Source organism: Hippocampus comes, unplaced genomic scaffold (assembly GCF_001891065.2).
Source record: "Hippocampus comes isolate QL1 unplaced genomic scaffold, H_comes_QL1_v1.1 scaffold85, whole genome shotgun sequence".
In the NCBI taxonomy this organism is placed as follows: domain Eukaryota; kingdom Metazoa; phylum Chordata; class Actinopteri; order Syngnathiformes; family Syngnathidae; genus Hippocampus; species Hippocampus comes.
This window is the reverse complement of record NW_017805540.1, coordinates 1,720,389-1,740,388: the sequence shown is the minus strand read 5'-3', so window position 1 is coordinate 1,740,388 and position 20,000 is coordinate 1,720,389. Positions and strand designations below refer to the sequence as shown.

At 41.4% G+C, this 20,000-nt stretch overlaps 1 protein-coding gene across 9 annotated transcripts in view; it reads left to right on the top strand.

Moving 5' to 3' along the window:
- LOC109521278 (zinc finger protein 521) overlaps positions 1 to 20,000 on the top strand; it is a 140,828-nt gene that overhangs the window by 3,548 nt on the left and 117,280 nt on the right. For 6 of the 9 annotated variants that reach the window (XM_019879056.1, XM_019879058.1, XM_019879051.1 and 3 more), the window contains one exon: positions 10,796 to 10,858. Coding sequence is in view for 6 of the 9 variants with exons in the window: in XM_019879051.1 (XP_019734610.1) it covers positions 10,796 to 10,858 (63 nt within the window). In the remaining 3 variants the exon portion in view is untranslated. The remainder of the gene's footprint in view (positions 1 to 10,795; positions 10,859 to 20,000) is intronic. The other 3 variants (XM_019879057.1, XM_019879053.1, XM_019879052.1) reach the window with 1 other exon arrangement.

Sequence of the window (20,000 nt, the reverse complement as noted above, 5' to 3'; positions counted from 1 at the left end):
TTTCCACGTCGGCCATGTGCATATATAAATATATTTTCCATGCCATTTGCTTTGCCGAGTGCAACACTTGTCCTGGAATCGGTGCTGTGTCATGTCGGCGTTAAATATTTCATGTTGCGGAGGGGATGCAATTAGTCTCTACATGGGTGATCTTTATGGGGTACGTGAAGTCGTTTGAGTTTCCGTATATGGATTTACGATATTCAGGGATTTTGTATGGGCTCATTTCCGTTTCTCCATAACTTTGTGAATGCAGCTCGAATTCAAAGATGACCACCAATGAAATGTGGCAAATGGAATGATTGGCAGAAAAGGATGAGTTTGATGCAAGTGCAAGCAAAGTAGGTTGTAGTGCAAGGTGATTGAATGGCTCTTCAATGTCCGATCGAAAGCATGGAACACAAACTCTCAGTTTTTATTTGTTTTATTCCCCCCAAAATACTTGACAAAAAGCACCCGGGTGATAGATACTTTTCAGTGAGCAGCAATGCAATAATTTGAAAGGTCAATCAGGAAAAAAATTGCATCCACACATTCATTTTTTTTTACTTTGTGTCATTTCATCTTTGGCTTGGGGAACTATTTTTTTTTAATTGATTTTTATTTATGTATTTTTTTTTATGTTTTTAGCCATGACCATTCAATTTTTCAGTCCTTTAAGGTTCTGCCAAAAAAAAAAAATACAATTTGATGTTCCACTGATCAAATTTATTATACTGGTCAGTAGCAAATTGCAAAAATTGCTTTCTGTGTCCCGATATTTATTTTTGGCACAATTTAAAAAAAAGGTATTCACTTTTTTTTCAGAGCACATCAAGCTTTTGAAATCTCTTCCAATTTTTGTTCTCAAGTTTGGCATGTATAAAAGTTTGATCAATACAGATTTGCCTTGCAATTTACACATTTCAGAAAAAAAACTCCTGTTGCTGATCCTAACCCTGAATGCATAACTATGCCGAAATAGATTTCTATAAATGTATTATTATTAATTATGAAAATCTGATGTGCTTAGAAAAAAAACAAGGGCAGATTTGGAATCCGCACAAAAAAAGAAGAAAAGATTATTTGCCTCTCTGATTAAAAACAGTAGAAAAACGTGTTAATAGTGCTTGTTAATAAAATGTTATTTAAGACTTCCGTTTAGATTTGGACCTGATGAAACTCTGCTAGAGACCTGTCTGGCCCACGGACCCAAGCTTCCCCACCCCTGATTGACATACTCAGCTATTCCTCCATATTGATGCATGACCATTCCCCTTTTCACGATGCTGACATGACAAAAAAAAAAAAATTGTATCGAATCAGCAATACGTTTATTCAAGCATTGTTGGGTTTAGTATCTGTTTTGTCACTGATGCATTGGAATGTGTGTGATGGACCACGGCATAACACTCATTTAGATGTCATGTGACGCAAAAAATACGGCATGTACGAGTGCAAAAAAGGACTTCAAATGAAAATGAACAACTGAAAAACAGTGATAGACGGTTTTCAGTGGGCAGCGATGGTGTTTTATCACAAACTGCTTTCTATTTTACAAAAACGATAGCGTTGAAACCATAAATCCAATTTGCCACTGTCCTGTGAAAGACACTTATGTCCATTTTTGTCATTAGCATTTTTTTTAAACGTGAATGGGGTGTGTCCACATTTCGGACGTTCCATTTATGTAAACATTTTTAAATGACAAAAATGGACCTGCGTGTTTTTCACAGGACAGTGACGAATTGTTGCAATTCCCATCATGCATCTTTTCGATCAGAGGATGGGGGACGCTTTTCCTATGCTGGGACCATTTCAGTTTTTAGTCTGTCGATGTATCACCATGCTCTCTTTTATAGTGTCATTTTTTTTTTCTTCAAGCATTGAAGGAAAAGTTGTGTTTTCGTATCAATCCGCTCTGTTTTTGCTGTCATTGCATCACAATGTGCTTTTCTCCCCCTCCAGGCTGTTGGCCATTAATGGGCCATAGCATAACACTCATTAGCATGTCTAGTACGTGAAAAAAAAATAGTACCAAAAAAAAACAATGGGGGATCTGGATTTTGATGGACTGAACTCAACTTTATTTATAGAGCACTTTAAAAACAACCACAGCTCCATGCAAATTGCTGTACATCAAATGAAAGTCAGACATAAAGGGAGTTGAAACATTTAGATTGTTCGCATAAAAATCCGTGAGCACAATAAAACACTAAAACAACAGCGATGAGATTTTTTTTTTTAACACAGCAGATTCCACGCCCCCCTTTTACAATGTTGACCTTGCTTAAAAGCTGTTTAAATTAGCGACAGCATTTCAAGGCAATGTTGCTCTCTATTTCCGTCGCGGTTGCATCAGAATGTGCCGTCTTCCGGGCTGTTTCGCTGTTAATGGACCGTGGCATAACACCCATTAACACGTTTCTAATGTGACACAAAAATACGGTTTGTATTATCATTAAAGAAATTATGATGAAGCCGTTAGTTTAAAGAAGAAGAAGAAAAAAAAATCCCATTAGCACGGCTGTCAGCGCGCTTGACACGCGGCTGAGGCGTGCCGGACGGGAGCGTCGCGGGAGCTGGCCGATATCTCCTCTTATTTCGCGCCGTGTGTCTGTCTTGTTGTCATGGATCGTCTGATCGGCAGACAGTGATTGATCCCCGCCGCTTTCTCCTTTTTTGCAAAACCAAATGAGATGTTGCCCGGGCTTATTTGCATCCGTTTTGTATGACTTGACTTCCATACTGCTACATTTGCAATAATTGCTCCATGCTGGTTAATAAATCCTCCCTTCTATATCTAAATGAAGGATTACAGACATTATGCAACGTGATTAACATGCTGCTCCATTGCAAATTATTTATGACACTAATCATCAGTTCAAATAATGCTCATTAAGAAAGTTAGTCATGTGTGCGTGTCCTCTACCCGCCTCCTCCCGGGCCTAATTGAAGAGGGTTGACCTGCGGACCCCCAGCTAAATTGAGTTGTAGTCCCCGTGGCGAACGTCTCCTTCGCGGTCAGTCAGGGCGGATTACAGCGCCATTGTGCTCGCCACCGGATCGTCCGGGCTGCTTGTAACCAAGCGGATGAGTCACGCGTATCCAGGAAGACACACACACACACACACACACACACACACACACACACACACACACACACACACACACACACACACACACACACACACGTAAAGGCAGAGGCATGCAGAGACCTTTGGAGGGGCAGGTGCTACAACTTGAAAAGGGGGCTCACTCTATTCTTTAATATCATTGTAAAAGCAGTAAAACTATAACGTGTGCACAAAATGCTCATTTGTGGCCATTCAATACAAATTGATATGGCTTGTACAAGTGAGTATGGCTTTACATGTATGTAAGATAAGGTAAGAAAATCTTTATTTGTCTCACAGTGGAGACATTTCCAATTTACAGCAGCAAAATTATGAAAGAAAGAAAAACTACGGCATAGCGGATTAAAGGGATCATCCAGCCAGAATTCATTTTATCAAATTTGTTTTCTAGAAATAAATCAGGAAAGAACTATTCTCCAAACGCCCCTTTCCAGTTAGCAATATAGCCACGCCCCTCCACCCGCTTCCCATTTCTTGGTGGGAGTCAGCGGAGGAACCAGAGACAATTTGTCCATTCAAATTCATTGTATCGACATCACTAATTTCCCAAAACAGCAATTAATCGGCACCAAAATTAATGTTGACATATCTGCTTAGGCCCACTTTGACCTCTGAAAATATCACAAGGATTCGATTCGCCATAGCTCACTTCAGGATGAGGAAATAAGCAGTTTGCATGCAGTAATTTTCTCATGCCAGATTTACTTTGTTTGATAAATCCCCCAGATCTGAACACAAAGCGTTCCGAGAGGTTTTTCATTGTTCATAGGTCATTACATATTAAATTTCAGTCTATAAGGGTTAGCTTGACTTACTTTTTTTCCCCATGTTCACCTCTAGGGGGTTTGCCAAATGAGGCGCACGAAACGGCCACAATCGGCCGGAGGGTCTTCTTACCGGCCTATAATTTCGGACCGCTAAATTTGGCCTTATCAGCGGCCGAACGTGAATTGCTGCCCTGACAGTGGCAGCGCTGTTAGCCTGTTAGCTGCGAGGGGCTAATGTCTGCCTGCCCATGGCATCTGACAAACCTAAGCTTTGCTAAATGTCTGAAAACTCTGACCAGTCACCTCCAAAATTCATATTCAACATCCCTGCTCTCGTCCACGTCAACGTGTAAAAATATAAACACGATCGGCACCAAATCTTCCACAAAATTTTGTGGAGCTGATCGTGGCGTTTCCTCATAGGAGCTCACATTTAATGTCAAGAAAATATCAAATATTGTGCCGATCACTTTTATATTTTCACAGGTTGAAGTGGACGTGTAGAACTGTGCATATGGATTTTGGTGACTACTGGTTGCCATTTTCAGATATTTGGTGACAAAACAAGCCAGGAAATGCTTGCCTCCCTCATTCATATACTCAGGATGAGATGAAACAAGCAGGCCATGCTCATTTAAAAAAAATAAAAAACGTCATTCCGATGTGCTGAACGCAGACATACCCCCCCCCCCCCGCAAAAAATCGCTTCTGATCCATGCGTTTGTGTTACGCAGATGGATTTTATGTGATGGCTGTGAATTTGTCAGCGTCTACTTTTTCGAACCTTTAGCGGATTGCTGTACATTTGTCAGTTTGTCTGCTCGCAATTAACTCATCCCTAAAAATGGAAGCATCCCTTCTGGGGGGCAGTGTCACTCACAGTAAAATGACAGTTACTCTCCATTCATTCCTGTGTGTGTGTGTGTGTGTGTGTGTGTGTGTGTGTGTGTGTGTGTGTGTGTGTGTGCGCGCGCAGAACGTGGCCGCTGTGTTAATTAGTGGCCTTTAATGCTGCAACACTTGTTTTGGGATTAGACGTTTTTGTTGCATTTTCTTTTTCTCCCTGCTTCGCACTTTGATAATCAAAGGACAACAGTCCAGTGTGAGTTTGTTATTGTATCAACAAAAGCTTCTTTTTTTTTCCCTCCCCCTTCCTCTCCCTCCTTACCAGTCTTTGTGCTACACTGAACCTTGTCAAACATTAATTAACTGATAGCGGTGATTCTGTCTCCACACGACTGCATGACACGTCCGCTCCGTGTCATTATGCGATAAGCTTTCGGAACGTGTTCATTAAAGCTGCCCACTCGTGTTTGCCTTCGCTGTCTTCGATGACGGCCCGCTACCTGACAGTGCACCTTCATTCAGTCCCCCCAGCAGCACACTTCACTTCACGTCACTTTCTGAGAGTGGAGAGAAAGGGTACGCTCACTTTATGGTGGTTCACCGTTTGTGGCCAGCTATTGTGCAGATTTTGAAGCGATTCTTTTTATAAAGGCCACAAGGTCCACAACTAACAACTGTAATCCTCAAGAGTACACATGTGATTGCTGTCTCCATTGTACTGTACCCCAATAATATTAAAATTTTGAGTGAGTTGATTTTTGCGAAGAGATTTGTGTGCGTTGTACTGGGAAAAAAAATACAGGGCTTATTTAGTTGTTTGCTTAAAACGCTTTGTTTTTGGGTGAGGATAGTCGATCATTTACAATGATACAATGAAAAATCAAATATATTAGAGCACAAATTTTGTCCATTTTGTAACAACCGAACCTGTAGCACTGATGGAAAACTTGCGGCCCCTCCATCCCTGCTCAATTGCGTTAGCCTGTCAATCGCATTTCGCATTATAGCATTAAGCTAGTGGACGTTGATTTTGAGACATTATGTACTATGGTTAAACATTTTGGTGTTTGAACACATAATATTTCAGTTTTGTCTGTTTTGCGAGTCTTAAAGTAAACTGGGCATGACGAAGAAATGGCTTGAAGTTAGTTGGCTTTGTTAGCGAGCAAGAGAGGCTTTTTTTTTTTGTTGGTGTTGCGCAACAGTCTTGCATTTCTTGACAGCGACAAAGTAACAACAGGCGTGTAGCAATATTTTGAAAAGTGTCTTTTCATAAGTTTATATTATCATGAGTTTATATATTAACCGTTACACATTAGCGCAGGATAATCTTCCAGAGACTTCCAAGGACTGAAAGTCAGCCCAAATGTGTATACTCCCCAGCTTTTTGGGACCCTTCTATTTTGGACTACCGCCTGAGTATTTTTCCCCAGAAAGGTTTGGTTTTATTCCTCGTTCCCCTCTTCTTCAAAATCGTATTCTAATCACTTTTTGGCATCCTGAAGCTAGACAGTTTGCAGCCTGCCGATTGGTTGACCACAAATTGCTACCTGACATGCAAGAGGAACTGAATGGGGAAACGCACATTCTGTTCTTGGGCTGAAAAATTGAAAAGATCATTGCACAGATTATTGCAGGTCATTCATAGTGTTCAACGTAGGGCCCAACTGATGGACTTGCTGATTCCGATATTTGGCAAAATAAAACTCTGTAAACCGATTAACCAGTACATTAATCCTTGTAGGTGTTCCTTAACACCTACAACAACAATTGCAGGTACAACATTGAAGTGTTAACAATGCCTTGCCCTTTCGTGCTTAACTTTAGGACAGAGAGAAAAATCAGAAAATGATGGCTGATTCAAGAAAAAAATAAAAAGATTTATTTCAAAGAGTTTACATAGGCCGAGGCGGCCCAGTGGTTAGCGCGTCGACCTCACAGAGATACCAAGTTCAAGTCCAGCTCTAGCCTCCCTGTGTGTGGAGTTTGCCTGCGTGGGTTTTCTCCGGCTACTCCGGTTTCCTCCCACAATCCAAAAACATGCATGGTAGGCTGCGGCTGATTGAACACTGTAAATTGCCCTAAGGTGTGAATGTGAGCGTGGATGGTTGTTCATCTGTTTATGCCCTGCGATTGGCTGGCAAGTGGTTCAGGGTGTCCCCCGCCTACTGCCCGAAGACAGCTGGGATAGGCTGCAGCATCCCCGGCGACCCTTGTGAGGATAAGCGGATCGGAAAATGCATAGATGGATGGATGGATGGATACATGGGCTGATTAAATTAGCTGCCCGATTAAGCAGGCGGGTTCTAGTTAAAAGTATTCACATAGTTTTTGCGGTGGGACAAAACCTTAAAATGGCAATACACTTAATTATGTATTATCAATCCAACTGGATGGAATATCACTATAAAAAAGAAAAACACACACTCACACACACATTTGGACTAAGCTGCATAATGCTTAGCCAGTGGTAAACGTCATTGGCTGAATTAACATTTGTGACTTGATAATGTCACATGACTCCCCTTTTTTCTGTGCATTCTTCCCTGGTGATGTATCCTACGTGGTTTTCCCCCCAGTACATTGACTGGTCTATTGGCATGTTTTCCCCATGTACACGCCATCCATTTAATCGAAGGACCTTTTTTTTTTTATACGTATATTGAAGTGCAGGATTTTTACAGTGGCCAATATCAAATAAAACCTCTGCCTGATATTTTGGTTAACATTTTGGCCTACAGCGCAAATGTATACTAATGTTGCTCATTATGTTGGTACGTGGAAGGCCAAGTTATTTATTTTTTTTAAAATTTAGGATAAAATGAACTTTTAGTGTGATTCCCACCCCTTATCATTTGCATATGAGCATCTCACACTAGAAACCCAAGCCAGGTATCGCATTTATCCCTCCAAATATTTCCGTGATGAGACCGGGTGGTTGAGAGACATGAATGTGAACTCTTCTCCAACTTGTCCCAATGACAAAACCTTTCATACGCTTACAGCGGGCGATAAATCATCTCTCGACCGCCACGGCTTCTTATGGTATCATAAAAGAACATTTTCTGCCTGAACTCCCTCATCTCACCAACAGGGATGGTAATCAAAACAAAAAGAGAAACCCTGCCACCCATCTCTGATGGAACCACGGGGGATTTATGAGGAGAACCCCCCCCCCCGCCCCCCACACTCATCCCTGGCCCTATTTAAATGATCTGAGGCACGAGGAGCTCGACGGCGTTGGAGAAACTCATTAAACTCTCGGGGAGTCAGTCACCGAGGCCCGCTCCAGTAGGAGCGCCTTGGCTGACTCCGTCTTCAGCGGCGGCGCTGAGGGATGTCCCTCCACGCTATCTGACCGTGCCTCTTTGCATTAAATGACGGCGCTAATTAATTGCCGGCACCGTGATTTGTTTGGCGTATGCGGCGACGGGCGAGATGTACAATCAGAGGAGTGATCATTGGCAATCCTTTAAAAAGGTCAACAAAAAAACATATTTGGCCGGATGATAAAAAAGGAGTGTTTGGGATGCACCGGAAGGGAAAGGAAAGTTATGGAAAAGCAGTAAATACGTGAGAAAAAAAATGGCATTTTGTCAAAGTAATGTGGCATTCTTCTCCCAAAAATGTCTCGTTTTACTTCGTAAAATTACAACTTGGGTTTGCGCGATTACAGCAGTGTAACCAATTAATTAGCTGATTGTCAAAAAAAATAAATCCCTGACTTTATTCTGGTTGAAATGTCTTTTTTTTATTTTTTTTAATTGCAAAAGAGTTGCAATAATATTTGGACTTGACTTTCATAAGTTCTGGCTTCAGATGTGTAAAATTGTGACTTTTTACCCCCCTGATAATTTTACATATTTATCCTCAGAATTTCACGAATTCACCCTTGTGTAAAATGTCTTTTTTTTTCTTACCATGCTGCAACTCTTTCCTTATAATATTTCAACTTTATTTAATTTTTTTTTCTGTAAAATTCCTTTTTTTTCTGGTAACAAAGCGGAAGCCTTCCTGTTTTGAACATGTTGACCTTGCCCTCTTATTATACTGTACACTTATTTTTTTCTTTTCAGCATGACTATAATTCTCCTTTGTGACAGCCAAACTTTTTCTCTTTGTTTTTTTTTCACGGCAGTTGCACACCACGCTCCCATTTGACTCGCGCACCCCCAAGGCGAAAGGCTTCTGTCGCCATAGGCTCTCGTCTTAATTATGCAAAGTACAGGATATTTTGCGTGCTTTTAAAAGTGCTGCACTTCCTGCCTCGGCAGTCAATGGCGCGCTCCCCTGCCAGGAGGTCCTGTCACACTACCCCCCACCCCCCCAACTCCATGCCGTCGAAAATGAAAGGCTGGAAAATACATAATGGAGAATGCAATTCGACTTCACGGTTGGAACGCAGAGGCGTTAAGAAGGCCTCAGCGAGACCTTCATTTTACACGGAACAGGTGGGAGACTCTTTTGTTCTCTTCCCACTGTTCAAATCCATTTCACTCCTCGTACTTGACACGCCGCTATGAAACCTCACGCAGCCTCTGACGTGAAAGCTTACCTGGATGCTTTTTGACTAAGCGCAAGCTGTTCGTTTCTCGGAGTCGCCGCTGTCGTCGAAAGAGTGGTACGAGTTGTTGTGCTCTAGGCAGAGGCGTAGCCAGAAATTTTTCAGGGGGGTGGCCTGAGCACATGTGTGAGCTAATTTGCATGCTCGTAACCCCATTTTTACCGGAGAAGTCATTGTTTCTCACGTCATCCACAGTCAAGCTTTCATGAAATATAATGCACACTTAGCCAGAACCTTGCCAACACAGTCAGAATACAAGCAGGAACAATTTGAAGTCAAAAGCAACATTTTGCTGAGCTATATTTTCTAGATCCTGCCATTTTCTTTATCATTGTGTAATATTTTATAGTCTACTTCTATCTCATGCGCTTATTGGTGCCGCCAATGGCAATTTTCATAAAGTGATCAATTCAAATCATATCTAAAAAGCACTATAACATAAAAATCTCGACATTCCTCACAATTCCAAATGTTTTTCCCCCTTGGATTTGTCCTTTTTTTTTTTTTGAGTTTGCATTCACACACAGTACTGTAAATTTATAGTTTAAATATGCAATGAATATGAATGAATTGGTGCAGAGCATCAAGGCTTTAAAGAAAAAGCCTGGAAACTCTTGAAGGGAATTATGAGCCTTAACTGAGAATGGAAGGTCATTGAACGGAAAGGTATCACATCGAAACAATAATGTCCTTGCAAAAATAGGACTCCCTGCCACTTCCGACGACAGCACTGTCAAGTGGAAGTTTGCAATTTTTATTCAAACCAACAAGTATTATTTATATATTTTTAAAATTGTCTTCATGATTTGACTAGTGTATGAAAAATATGATTTGTGGCCCTATCGTCTGCCTCCTGCTGCAAATAGCAACCATTTGCGACCATTTGTCTTATATATATTTTTTTTAACCCGAAGAATTCTTGAATGAGTAGAGATATACCTCCCATCAGCACTTTACACAAAAAAACAGAGGTGCCCCACAAAAAAGAAAAATATCATCCTGCGTGCCGCAAATGGCCCGCGGGCCGTTAATTAGAGACCATCGTTCGAATGAGTGCCGATCAACTATTCTGCGTGGCGTGCCTAAAAGAGGGAATAGGCGCTTCACAGAGACTCCTGCTTGTTCTTTGGCAAGTCAGCATTCCTTCAAGTCGTTGGCGTCTGATGCACCTTCTTAGCGAAGTCACTCATCCGTGTGTGGGCAACGTTTCACCGGCCGTGTCCTTTATTCATGGATGCTACTTACATGGTGGCTCTTTGCCTTGTTGCCAATAAAACTCACCCGTAAGCCCCGCGAGGACTCCAAGTCTCAGGTTGAGCTGCGGAAAGCAGGCCAAATATCCCGGCAGTTTTTTTTTCCCCCTCCGCCACTTCTTTTTCTGTGATAAATTAAAAAAAAAAAAAAGAGAGGGAAATCTCAAAGTTGTTTTTCCACTATTAACCATATCTTTCCCCGACTCCCCCCTTTCTCCCCTCCTCTCTCTCTTTCTCTGTTTGTGGCAGTAGAAGACAATGTGACAGAGGAGCTTCAGCCGCACAGTCCCGGGCACACCGCCATTCCAAGCGGTAATGCTCCATTTCATATTTCATCATTTTCGTCTGGAAGGTGGATCGGTGGCCTCAAACCTCTAATCCCTCTAATATGTATGAGGGGGGTTTAAAATAAGATGTGTGTGTGTGTGTGTGTGTGTGTGTGTGTGTGTGTGTGTGTGTGTGTCTTGGGTTCACAAGGTTATGCGTTTCCTGTTGTTGAGGTTTTTATTGAGTAACCTGCATTGCTGCCGAGTGTGTTATTCTCATAAAACGACGGCTTCACTCTTGTGATTCGTGTAAAATCTTTTTTTTATTTGTGCTCTTTCTATTACGCTGAAGAAATGGAGTTGAATTTACTCTATATATGTGTTATTTATTTCATCCAGTTACATTTTTTACTTTAAAAAAATGTATCTGTAAAGTGCAACCACTTGATGAAATAAAATGGAGTAAATTGTAAAAGAAAAAAAAAATTTGTAGATTTCGGGGGTTATTTTCATACACCGGTAATTGTATGACTTTATTCTTATACTAATTTTGTTTTGTCCTTCTAATGCAGGATCTTATTTTTTAATGTGAATTTGTCTCTGAAAATACTGTTTTGTTCATCATATAAACATTTTCTTCGGTAAGATTTTGAGTGTTTCTTGTATTTCTTGTGATATGGTGTTGTTCTCATACGATTTTATTTTTCTCATCATATTTGACGTAATATTTGATTCTCTCGAAGACTTCATGCTTAAAAATGTGAGTTGTTTTTTTTCTTGTAACGTGATTTCATTCCACTGCCGTTTTGATTTTCTTTTCTCCTCATTTAGCAACTGAATGTAGGTTTGTTTTTTTCTTCATCGTTGCAATAGTGCAATTTTATTCTGGAAGGTTTTTTTTTGCTGTGTTTTGGTCATAAAATTAAGACTTTGCTTCCTGTGAAAGTTGAATATTTTTCTCATTGTATTATGATATGAGGTGAAATATCTTGTAATATCAGAATTGATTATGATTCGTGATTATGACTTCATGGAATATTCAGATTTTATTAATGACTAATGTTATATCCTGCAAGTTTTTTCTTCCCGCTGTAGCAATATATGAAGTGTGCGTGCATATAAGTTTTTCCCGTGAGATTGTGACTTCAATCCCTGACGCTTTCAGTGAGTTGGCTGCACGGTGGCAGAGAGAAAACGCACGCATGGAGTTGTTTAGAGTGGTCCTCGTGCCTGTGTTTGACTTTGTTTTCCACCACCATGTCGTATGTAGATGAATGCGTCCCGTCTCCAAGCACGGCATTAAGTCTGGCCCTCCAGGACCCTCGCGGCAATTCAGGTCAGGTTAAGAGTGGAACCCTACCGCCCCCACCCAACCCAAAGTTCCCCTATGAATGGAGGCTGCCCCCCAATGCACCACACTGGATATTTCCACTTCTTTTGTCTCTGCTAAAGGTTAAGTCTCAGAAGTAGCAATTTTCAAGGTAATATGGGTGGTTTGGCCCTACAAGCTGGGGACCTTGGGGGATTGTGAGAAAGTTGGGTTTGGCACAAGACAAGACAAGAAGCTACCATCAACATGATTGTGATGCTGCTATTTTGGTGTTAAAACAAGAAATTGTTGTACACAACCACGTTATTTCTTTTGAGTGAAAGCATCACTAGTGTTTGCTTGCATTATCTGGTGGGGAAATTGATTGATTTCGCTTTCATTATCACTTAACTGCTTCATAGGAAGACATTTGTTAAAATTGAAGTGTTGGATTAAACTCTGAACAGTAATATTAGCATTGACGCTAGCAGTAATGTAACATGAGTTACGTCCTGGCTAGTCTCCCATATATGTTCAACTACCATATAGGGGAGATATACTATTAACATCATTCCAACATTTGATCAGGTCCACTTAAATTTGTCGGTATTGGAGTAGTCAATTCAACTCTGAATCAGTATCGTTAACGTTAATGCTAGCACTATAGCAATATGTGTGGTGCCCTGGCTGGTCCATCAATATTACAGTCAAAGTCAGTATTCGGCAATTGCAGAAACCTTTTTCTCCTTATTACATGTGAGCATTGTTATTGATGATATTTTGAAATGTGGGAAAGTTGTCACAACTGAAGATTTGTGTCTTCACTGAATCACTTCAATTTCACTGAGGATGATAATTTTTCCCGCAGTTTTTGATTTGACCTTCAAAGCTGACAATAGAATGCCCTAAATGTCAGCAGAAGAATATTTGTGTGCCACTGTGCTAATTTGTATTGACCGATATTAGCGGGCGGTTGTATGTTATGAATTGTCTCTCAGTCCACCGTAACCCTGATTTGTGGAGGCCTCCCGTCATTGTGCCCGATTGCGAGGACCCCCTCAGACACACGCGTCTGTGCGAGCGGGAGACGGGCCGCTGCGTGATCGATATCTGCCTGCGGAGAAACGTGCAAATTAATTTCTCACTTTTCCTTATTTGACTTGTGAATAATTTTTCAGTCAAGAGAAGTGTCAATGACGCGTGATGTCCGAACGACTGTTGCTCATTTGGACTTTTAATATCCCTCTTATTCTCATAATACAGTGGTACCTCGACTTACGAACATGTCTTCATACGAAATCTTTAAGTTATGAAACGCCTCAACAGGAAAATGTTGCCTCTAGTTATGAAAGAAATTTCAAGTTACGAAAGGTGACAGTATGGGCTGCTACTCGAAGCTCAAAGTTTCCTGAACGCCACATACTTATAGCTGCTCTTCCATTGGCTACTACCGAGCATCATCCTAGTATTCCATTGGCTCAGCGGGACCTCCACCGAGACCTCCAATTTTCTTAGCTTTATTTTTTTTCTTTTTTCAAGGGAAGTGTCTATTTTTTAATTGTAATTTTCATCTCTGGTAAAATATGTATTTTTTTTTCTGCTTATTAACTTTTTTCCATGAGTATTTTGAATTGACTCTCAATCCAATGAATATTGTTTTATTACTATTCTAATATTCAAACTTTATCCTCAAATGCAACTTTGTCCTAATGACGTACCAATCATTTTTGCAACATTCCAACTTTCCTCCCCCCGTTATGTTTTTTTTTTTTTTTTTCTCAAGCATGGCCCTTTATCGTCCTTGGTGACAGCCCAGGTTGCCACTTTTGATGGATGCGGCCACAATATCCATCGCGACCCCCCGACAAGTTTCACGCTTAATCAGAGCTATCTCTAAAAAGACCCCCATGAGTGGTCTCCAGGCCCCTGCTTCCTGTTTCACATTCATGTGTGACAGGACGCTGAGCCAAACGCTAACAAAAGACAGAAAGACGGCATAATGCGGCGCGTAGCGACAAAGCTGAGCTTTAATTAGGCTTTTTGGTAGCATGGTGAGCAAGGCTTAAGATGCTGCTGCTGCCTGTGTGTAATTATAAGAACATGTCCGACACTCTTTCTGCCCTTGTATACTGCACATATGTCTATTTTAGTTCTCTTCATTTCTGGAAACACGTGTCTTAAAAGCGGCCTGGTGGCGTTGGGTCGACACTATGGTGGGGCTCACCTCGGTTCAGCAGTGGCAGATGACAACTTGTTCTTCTCCGCTTTACCAAATGATGATTCTCTGTTGTTCATCTCCATTTTTATTTTATTTTTTAAATTATTTTGGGTTTTTTTTGGCAGGGGATTTGGTGCTCCACTCCACTCCCAGCAGGGCTCGACCCGTCAGACAGGAAAGAGAGGCAACGTTGAAATGGTGTTTCTCATGACTTTCACTCTTGTCTTACGGGTCTCACACAAAACCCACTCAGTTGCGGCCTCTTGGAAAATGACTCAAATATTAGCCCCCAACACCGGTTTCACCAATGCCTCTCATGATTGGACTCACAACAAAGTCTCAGGAAGTCAACCATTTTGTTTTGAAGCAGCCATTTTGAGCGAAGTCTAGGACTTGCGATTTGACAAACCCCTACAAAGGAATTTGCCCAAATGCAAGCATCAAATGGCGCACAGACTCTAAACTACGACACTTTCTTGCCTCCGCTGTCTCACATTCGTGGTGCATGTCGGCAAATGAGTTTTAGGATAATTTCAAGGATTTGCCATTAAAAAAAAAAAGTGGCTGTGAGGGCTTTGAGTTCAGTTTTTTTTTTTTTAATATAAATAAGCAAAAGAAAGCTGACATTGAAAACTGAATGTATGCATTAAATTCTCAATTATTAACGCTGGTTAACAATGCCTGGCGCTAGGAAGTGTGACCAACCAATCAGGTACTATGTGGGGGTGTACCAAAGTTTTTCGATATTTAAGTAATGAGGTGCTGCCAAGCGTGTGAAGGTTATTCAATCTTAATGTCCTCCTCTTCCTGACAGCCCTCCCTATACAATCCCAACCCCCCCACTCTGATAAAGCTGTGCGCTCACCTTTGATCAGGCACGCCGACACGTGTCGACAGAAGCCGCTCGCTGGTTAAAATAAATTCTTAATTTGAACTTGGGGGTGGTTTTGCATAGGGGGGGGGATGAGGAAGCTAGGGTGGGGCATCACAGGATCATGATCTCCGGGAAGTGATGGGGAAATAAGGAGAGGCGCTTGAGCGGGTAATTATGTTTCCAACGGGTGCACAAAGAAGCTTGAAAGCCCTGACGGAGCCTCGCTTTATCCACGGGCAAGATGAGTTGAAACCCTCTGCGGTTTCTTTTACTTTTTGTTTTGCCGTCACATTTCACTGAAGTTGGTTAAGACATCTTTCGGCCTTCCGTTAGCCTCTTAGCTATTAGCTGCTATCTACATAACTTCACATATCGGGATTTGTTTGCCTTTGGCAACGCTGGATTCCTTGACTGGTTTCAGTCACTGACTTGTATAGGATGGACTAACGATCCAGCTTACTCGCCGTAGTGAGAAATGAAGCCAGCGGCCATCTTGCATTGGATACATTGGTTTTGCTTGCGCAGTTTTCAAACAATTATCTTTCTCTCTGACAAAAATTCCACCGTAAGTTCGTGTCCAATAAGACAGGGAGAAGTGCTACATGCACATTTCATTCCTAAGAATGTGATTTTAAAATGTTCTCTTCGAAGGTATATCCCTGAGTGCTACCCCATGAACAGAAGACATATATCATTTGATGAGCTCTGTTTTTCTCTTCTGGTGACATTTATCACGCCACAACTTTCATCCTACGCCTCCAAGAGTCCCCCTGGCTCCCCCCACCCTTTATATTATTGAATATTTCTGCACTTAAATATTTATAAGCCTTTAACTGATATTCTCCTCTGCGCTCCATTAGCTCCACCAGGGACCTGTGGTCCATAGCAGGGGCTCCCACTGTACTTGCACCCCCTTCTTCCCCCCCTACGGTGCTCTGCCCACACTGAGACAGGTGGTGAAAGGGGGAGGAGGAGGTTGCAAGAATATAAAAAGGAAATATTACAGTGGTGATGAGATTAATTGAGGTGGTGAGACAAAGAAACCCTGAGAATGGGCAATACGTGTTTGAACGATGCTGGGTTTGCCCTGGTCCTTGCATTATTTTCTAGTCATGTTTATTTCTGTTATTCTTATTATATGCTTGTCATTGTTATCTGGCGAGAGGAGTGATCACATTAATCATAGGACATGTGACACGTTGTGATGTACTCTCAAATGGGTTCGAATGTACTTGCAATTGCGTTTGAATGTATTGGCCAGTCAAAAAATGTTACTCTAGATTGGCAGGTCCATGCTTGTGTAGATCTTTGTATTTCTGTTGTGCAAAGCGGTTGAGCGGTGAAAGGAAAGATCGCGTGAATTATATCACATTTTCAGTGCCTGCGTTTGCCCGTGACCTTGACTCTTTTTACCCATGTTTTATTTTTGGTTGCTCGGTTTGGTGGCGGTATGATGAATAACTGGCAAGAGTGCATCGACAGAGGACTCTCATGAGCCGAACAAACCGGACTTTTATTTGTCAGGTGAGCTCAATTACAGTTCGGGTATGCCCTAAATGGACTTCGTATAAGGGCTGCCTGGTGGTCGACTGGTTATGGCATCAGCCTCACAGTGCAGAGGTGCACGGTTCGATTCCGGCTCCGGCCTTCCTGTGTGCAGTTTGTATGTTCTCCCTGTGCCTGTGTGGGTTTTCTCCGGGTACTCCAATTTCCTCCCACATTACAAAAACATGTTTGGCAGGTGAATGGAATCCTCGAAATTGTCCCTAGGCGTGAGTGCGATTGGCTGGCAACCAGTTCAGGGGGTGCCCCGCCGACTGCCAGAAGACAGCTGGTATAGCCTCCAGCACGCTCCACGACCCTTGTGAGGATACGCGGATCAGAAAATGGATGGATGGATGGATTACATCTAATTCTGATTGTGTGGGTTTCTTGATTAATCATGACTTGAGAAGGTAACACGAAGCGGTGCAAGTACTTTGTTCCTAAAAGACGGTCAATTTACAGATTATTCATTGTCTCGGGTCTGCATTTTTTCTGTTCTTGACAACAGCGTGATCAAAATCAAAGCTCAGAATGTTAAGAGAAAAAGAGAGAGAGTAGATCAAGAAACTTCAGTCAGGACTACCGTAACTCACTCTGAAATCCTTCCATCCAGTCTTCATTCTTCCCCCACCCTCATGAATAATTTCTCACTGGGCGTGACGATCATCTGACTTTGGGTTTATCAGAATCTGGATCAGTGTTCGATATGGCTTCCTTCTCTCCCTTTGCACCATGGCAAGTTCATTAAGAACATTTTTGCAGAACCCAACGTTACTTGCCTCGCATGTCAGGGCGAGCGTCAGCCAGCGCGTGCGGGCGGCACTGTTGATCTGCTGTCCGGCCCGCAGAGATGTCCTGATCTGATGGATTACTGTAAAGGCCCACGGGCGCAGGAACCTCAAGTATTGACGTGGCTCTTTAATCCCAAGCTTGGACGTGACCTTGCTGTGTCAAGTGCTCCCAACGCCAGCCCCCATCCTGCCCCTCCCCTCTACTCCCTAAACCCCTCCCCCGCAGATGTCCCATCTGCCCCTGCTACCTCCAACATGTTGCATCTATCGTAGCATCGGAAATCACCCTTTAGTCTAGATTCTTATTGTGGGATAGCTAGAGCAAAACACAAATTATTACTTAGTTTTTAAACACACTTTACATTTTTTATTGGCTATTTCATTCTTTCTGAAGGAGGTTCATGGTTTTGGTTTCCTGTGGATGAATTTGTTTTGTCCATGTACGCATTTGTGATTTGTTCAGCTGCCTTCTAATTTAGAGGTGAAATTATTGACATTTATGGCAATAACAAAAACAAACCAACCAAATACGTAGCCAAGCAAGTTCCAAAACAACTTGCCAAGTTGTATTTCCTTATAGCTTTAAATTGGGCGGTGGGGTGGAACATCAATTCTGGAAACCCTTTTTTTCCTTTGTTATGAAATGCAGGAAAGCCAATTTTCATAACGGAAAAAAAAATAACTTCAATTAGTGACTCTATCAATGCGTTAGTGAAGCTAGATTGCCTTCTGTGGTGGTCTATACTCATTCGTGAACCGGCTAGATCACCTCTTACGTTGTGTTAGCATGAGCAATGGAGCTAACATTCCTGGCTAAAGTTATGGGAGGCACTTGTATGAAATTTGTCGCGCATTTAAATACTCAGTGATGTTGATCAATGTGTTTTGGATATTTATCCTTCTTACGTATGTAGTTTTATACTTTAAAGCATCAATATGTAGAATATGAAAGAAATTCATCATCAAGTAGCAGCTTCAACACTCGTCACTAGCTTACAACAAAAATAATGTCGCTGCCATTGCCACGGTGAGCATTTTAGCTGTCTATAATGACTCTTGGGCCAGCCCGGAACTCACTCTCTTTTTATGTCATGTCACTGTATCATGCTTTCAAGTATCAATGTGTAAAAATTTGCCCACGAAGTAACGCGTGGTATTGGGCAACTAGCTAATAACGGTATCTTCAGATTACGTCATCTTGTGGTCTGTAATATTGGTGGGACTGCCAGGACACATCTATTGTTGCATTAGTTTACATGACGCATGACCACCCATTTCTTCGAAAAGAGTCAGCAGTATTATCAGAGAAATTAAGGATTCCAAGCAGCATTCGGGGTAAACAAAATGAAAAAGGATTTCACAGGCATATGCTTGAAAAAGAGTTGACTTTCTAGAGCCTATTGTCATTCTGTGTCAGTAAATGAGGTCTATATTGTGTGGCGTTTGGCCCCCAGAGCGACAAAGGCTCACGTCTGTGAGGATTGGGTTGGGATTTTCATTTTCATGAAACACCTTCCGCTCTCTTCTGCATGCTCCCACCGGGGACCACCGGGCTGATATTTTTAGAGGGCATGTTCAGTGTGCGGGAGGGAAGGACAATGGAGGGTGTGATGTGGCATCAATACTTTGCTGCGAGTTTTGTCAATAAGGGGGAAAAACCTGAGTGGCCTTGATGAGTTGTGTGGAGTGGAGAGCACTGTTTCCTCAAACAGTGGCCTCCCACTCAAATAAATGCACAGTCTATTATCAGTTAAACCTTTTTATAAGGAGACGCCACGGTTCACACATGCACCTCAAAGTATTAACGATGTATATAGCTGCTAACCAAAACAGCAGCACCTCCTTACTGCACATTTTCCTAGCCACTGAGGTGCTTTGTGTCCACAATACTTTGTAGCACCTGTACAATAGAATGTCAACTTCAAATATTTTCATTTTGTGTAATTTGGATCACTTTAGTAAAAGTAATCACATTTCAAGAGGAAAGAATGAGAATTTTTACGACTGTCAAACGAGTCAGGTTTGACAGCATGAAAGCGTGAAGTGAAAATGGAACACAGCAGGGTTATAATAGTTTTGGATTTTCATTTCAGTGAGTTTTCAATTTCATATTGACTTTAGTTTTTTAAAATTCAGCGAGTTTTAATGATTTTTTTTGAGTGACTTTGGTTTTATTGTTTTTTTATTTGGGGGGGGAAGGTTTCATTTTTATTAGTTTGTGTTTTATTTATACAGTATATAAATATTCATATATGTATACATATATGGATATACATATATGTATACCTGTATACAGATATAAGTCTATGCACACGTATATCATATATATATATATATATATATATATATATTAGTTTTTTTATGTAATTTTTTTTTATTTCAGTTTGTTATTGTTTTTTATAAGCACACTCACTTTTAATTTATTTCTTTAGTGAAAATGCTTTTTTTTTA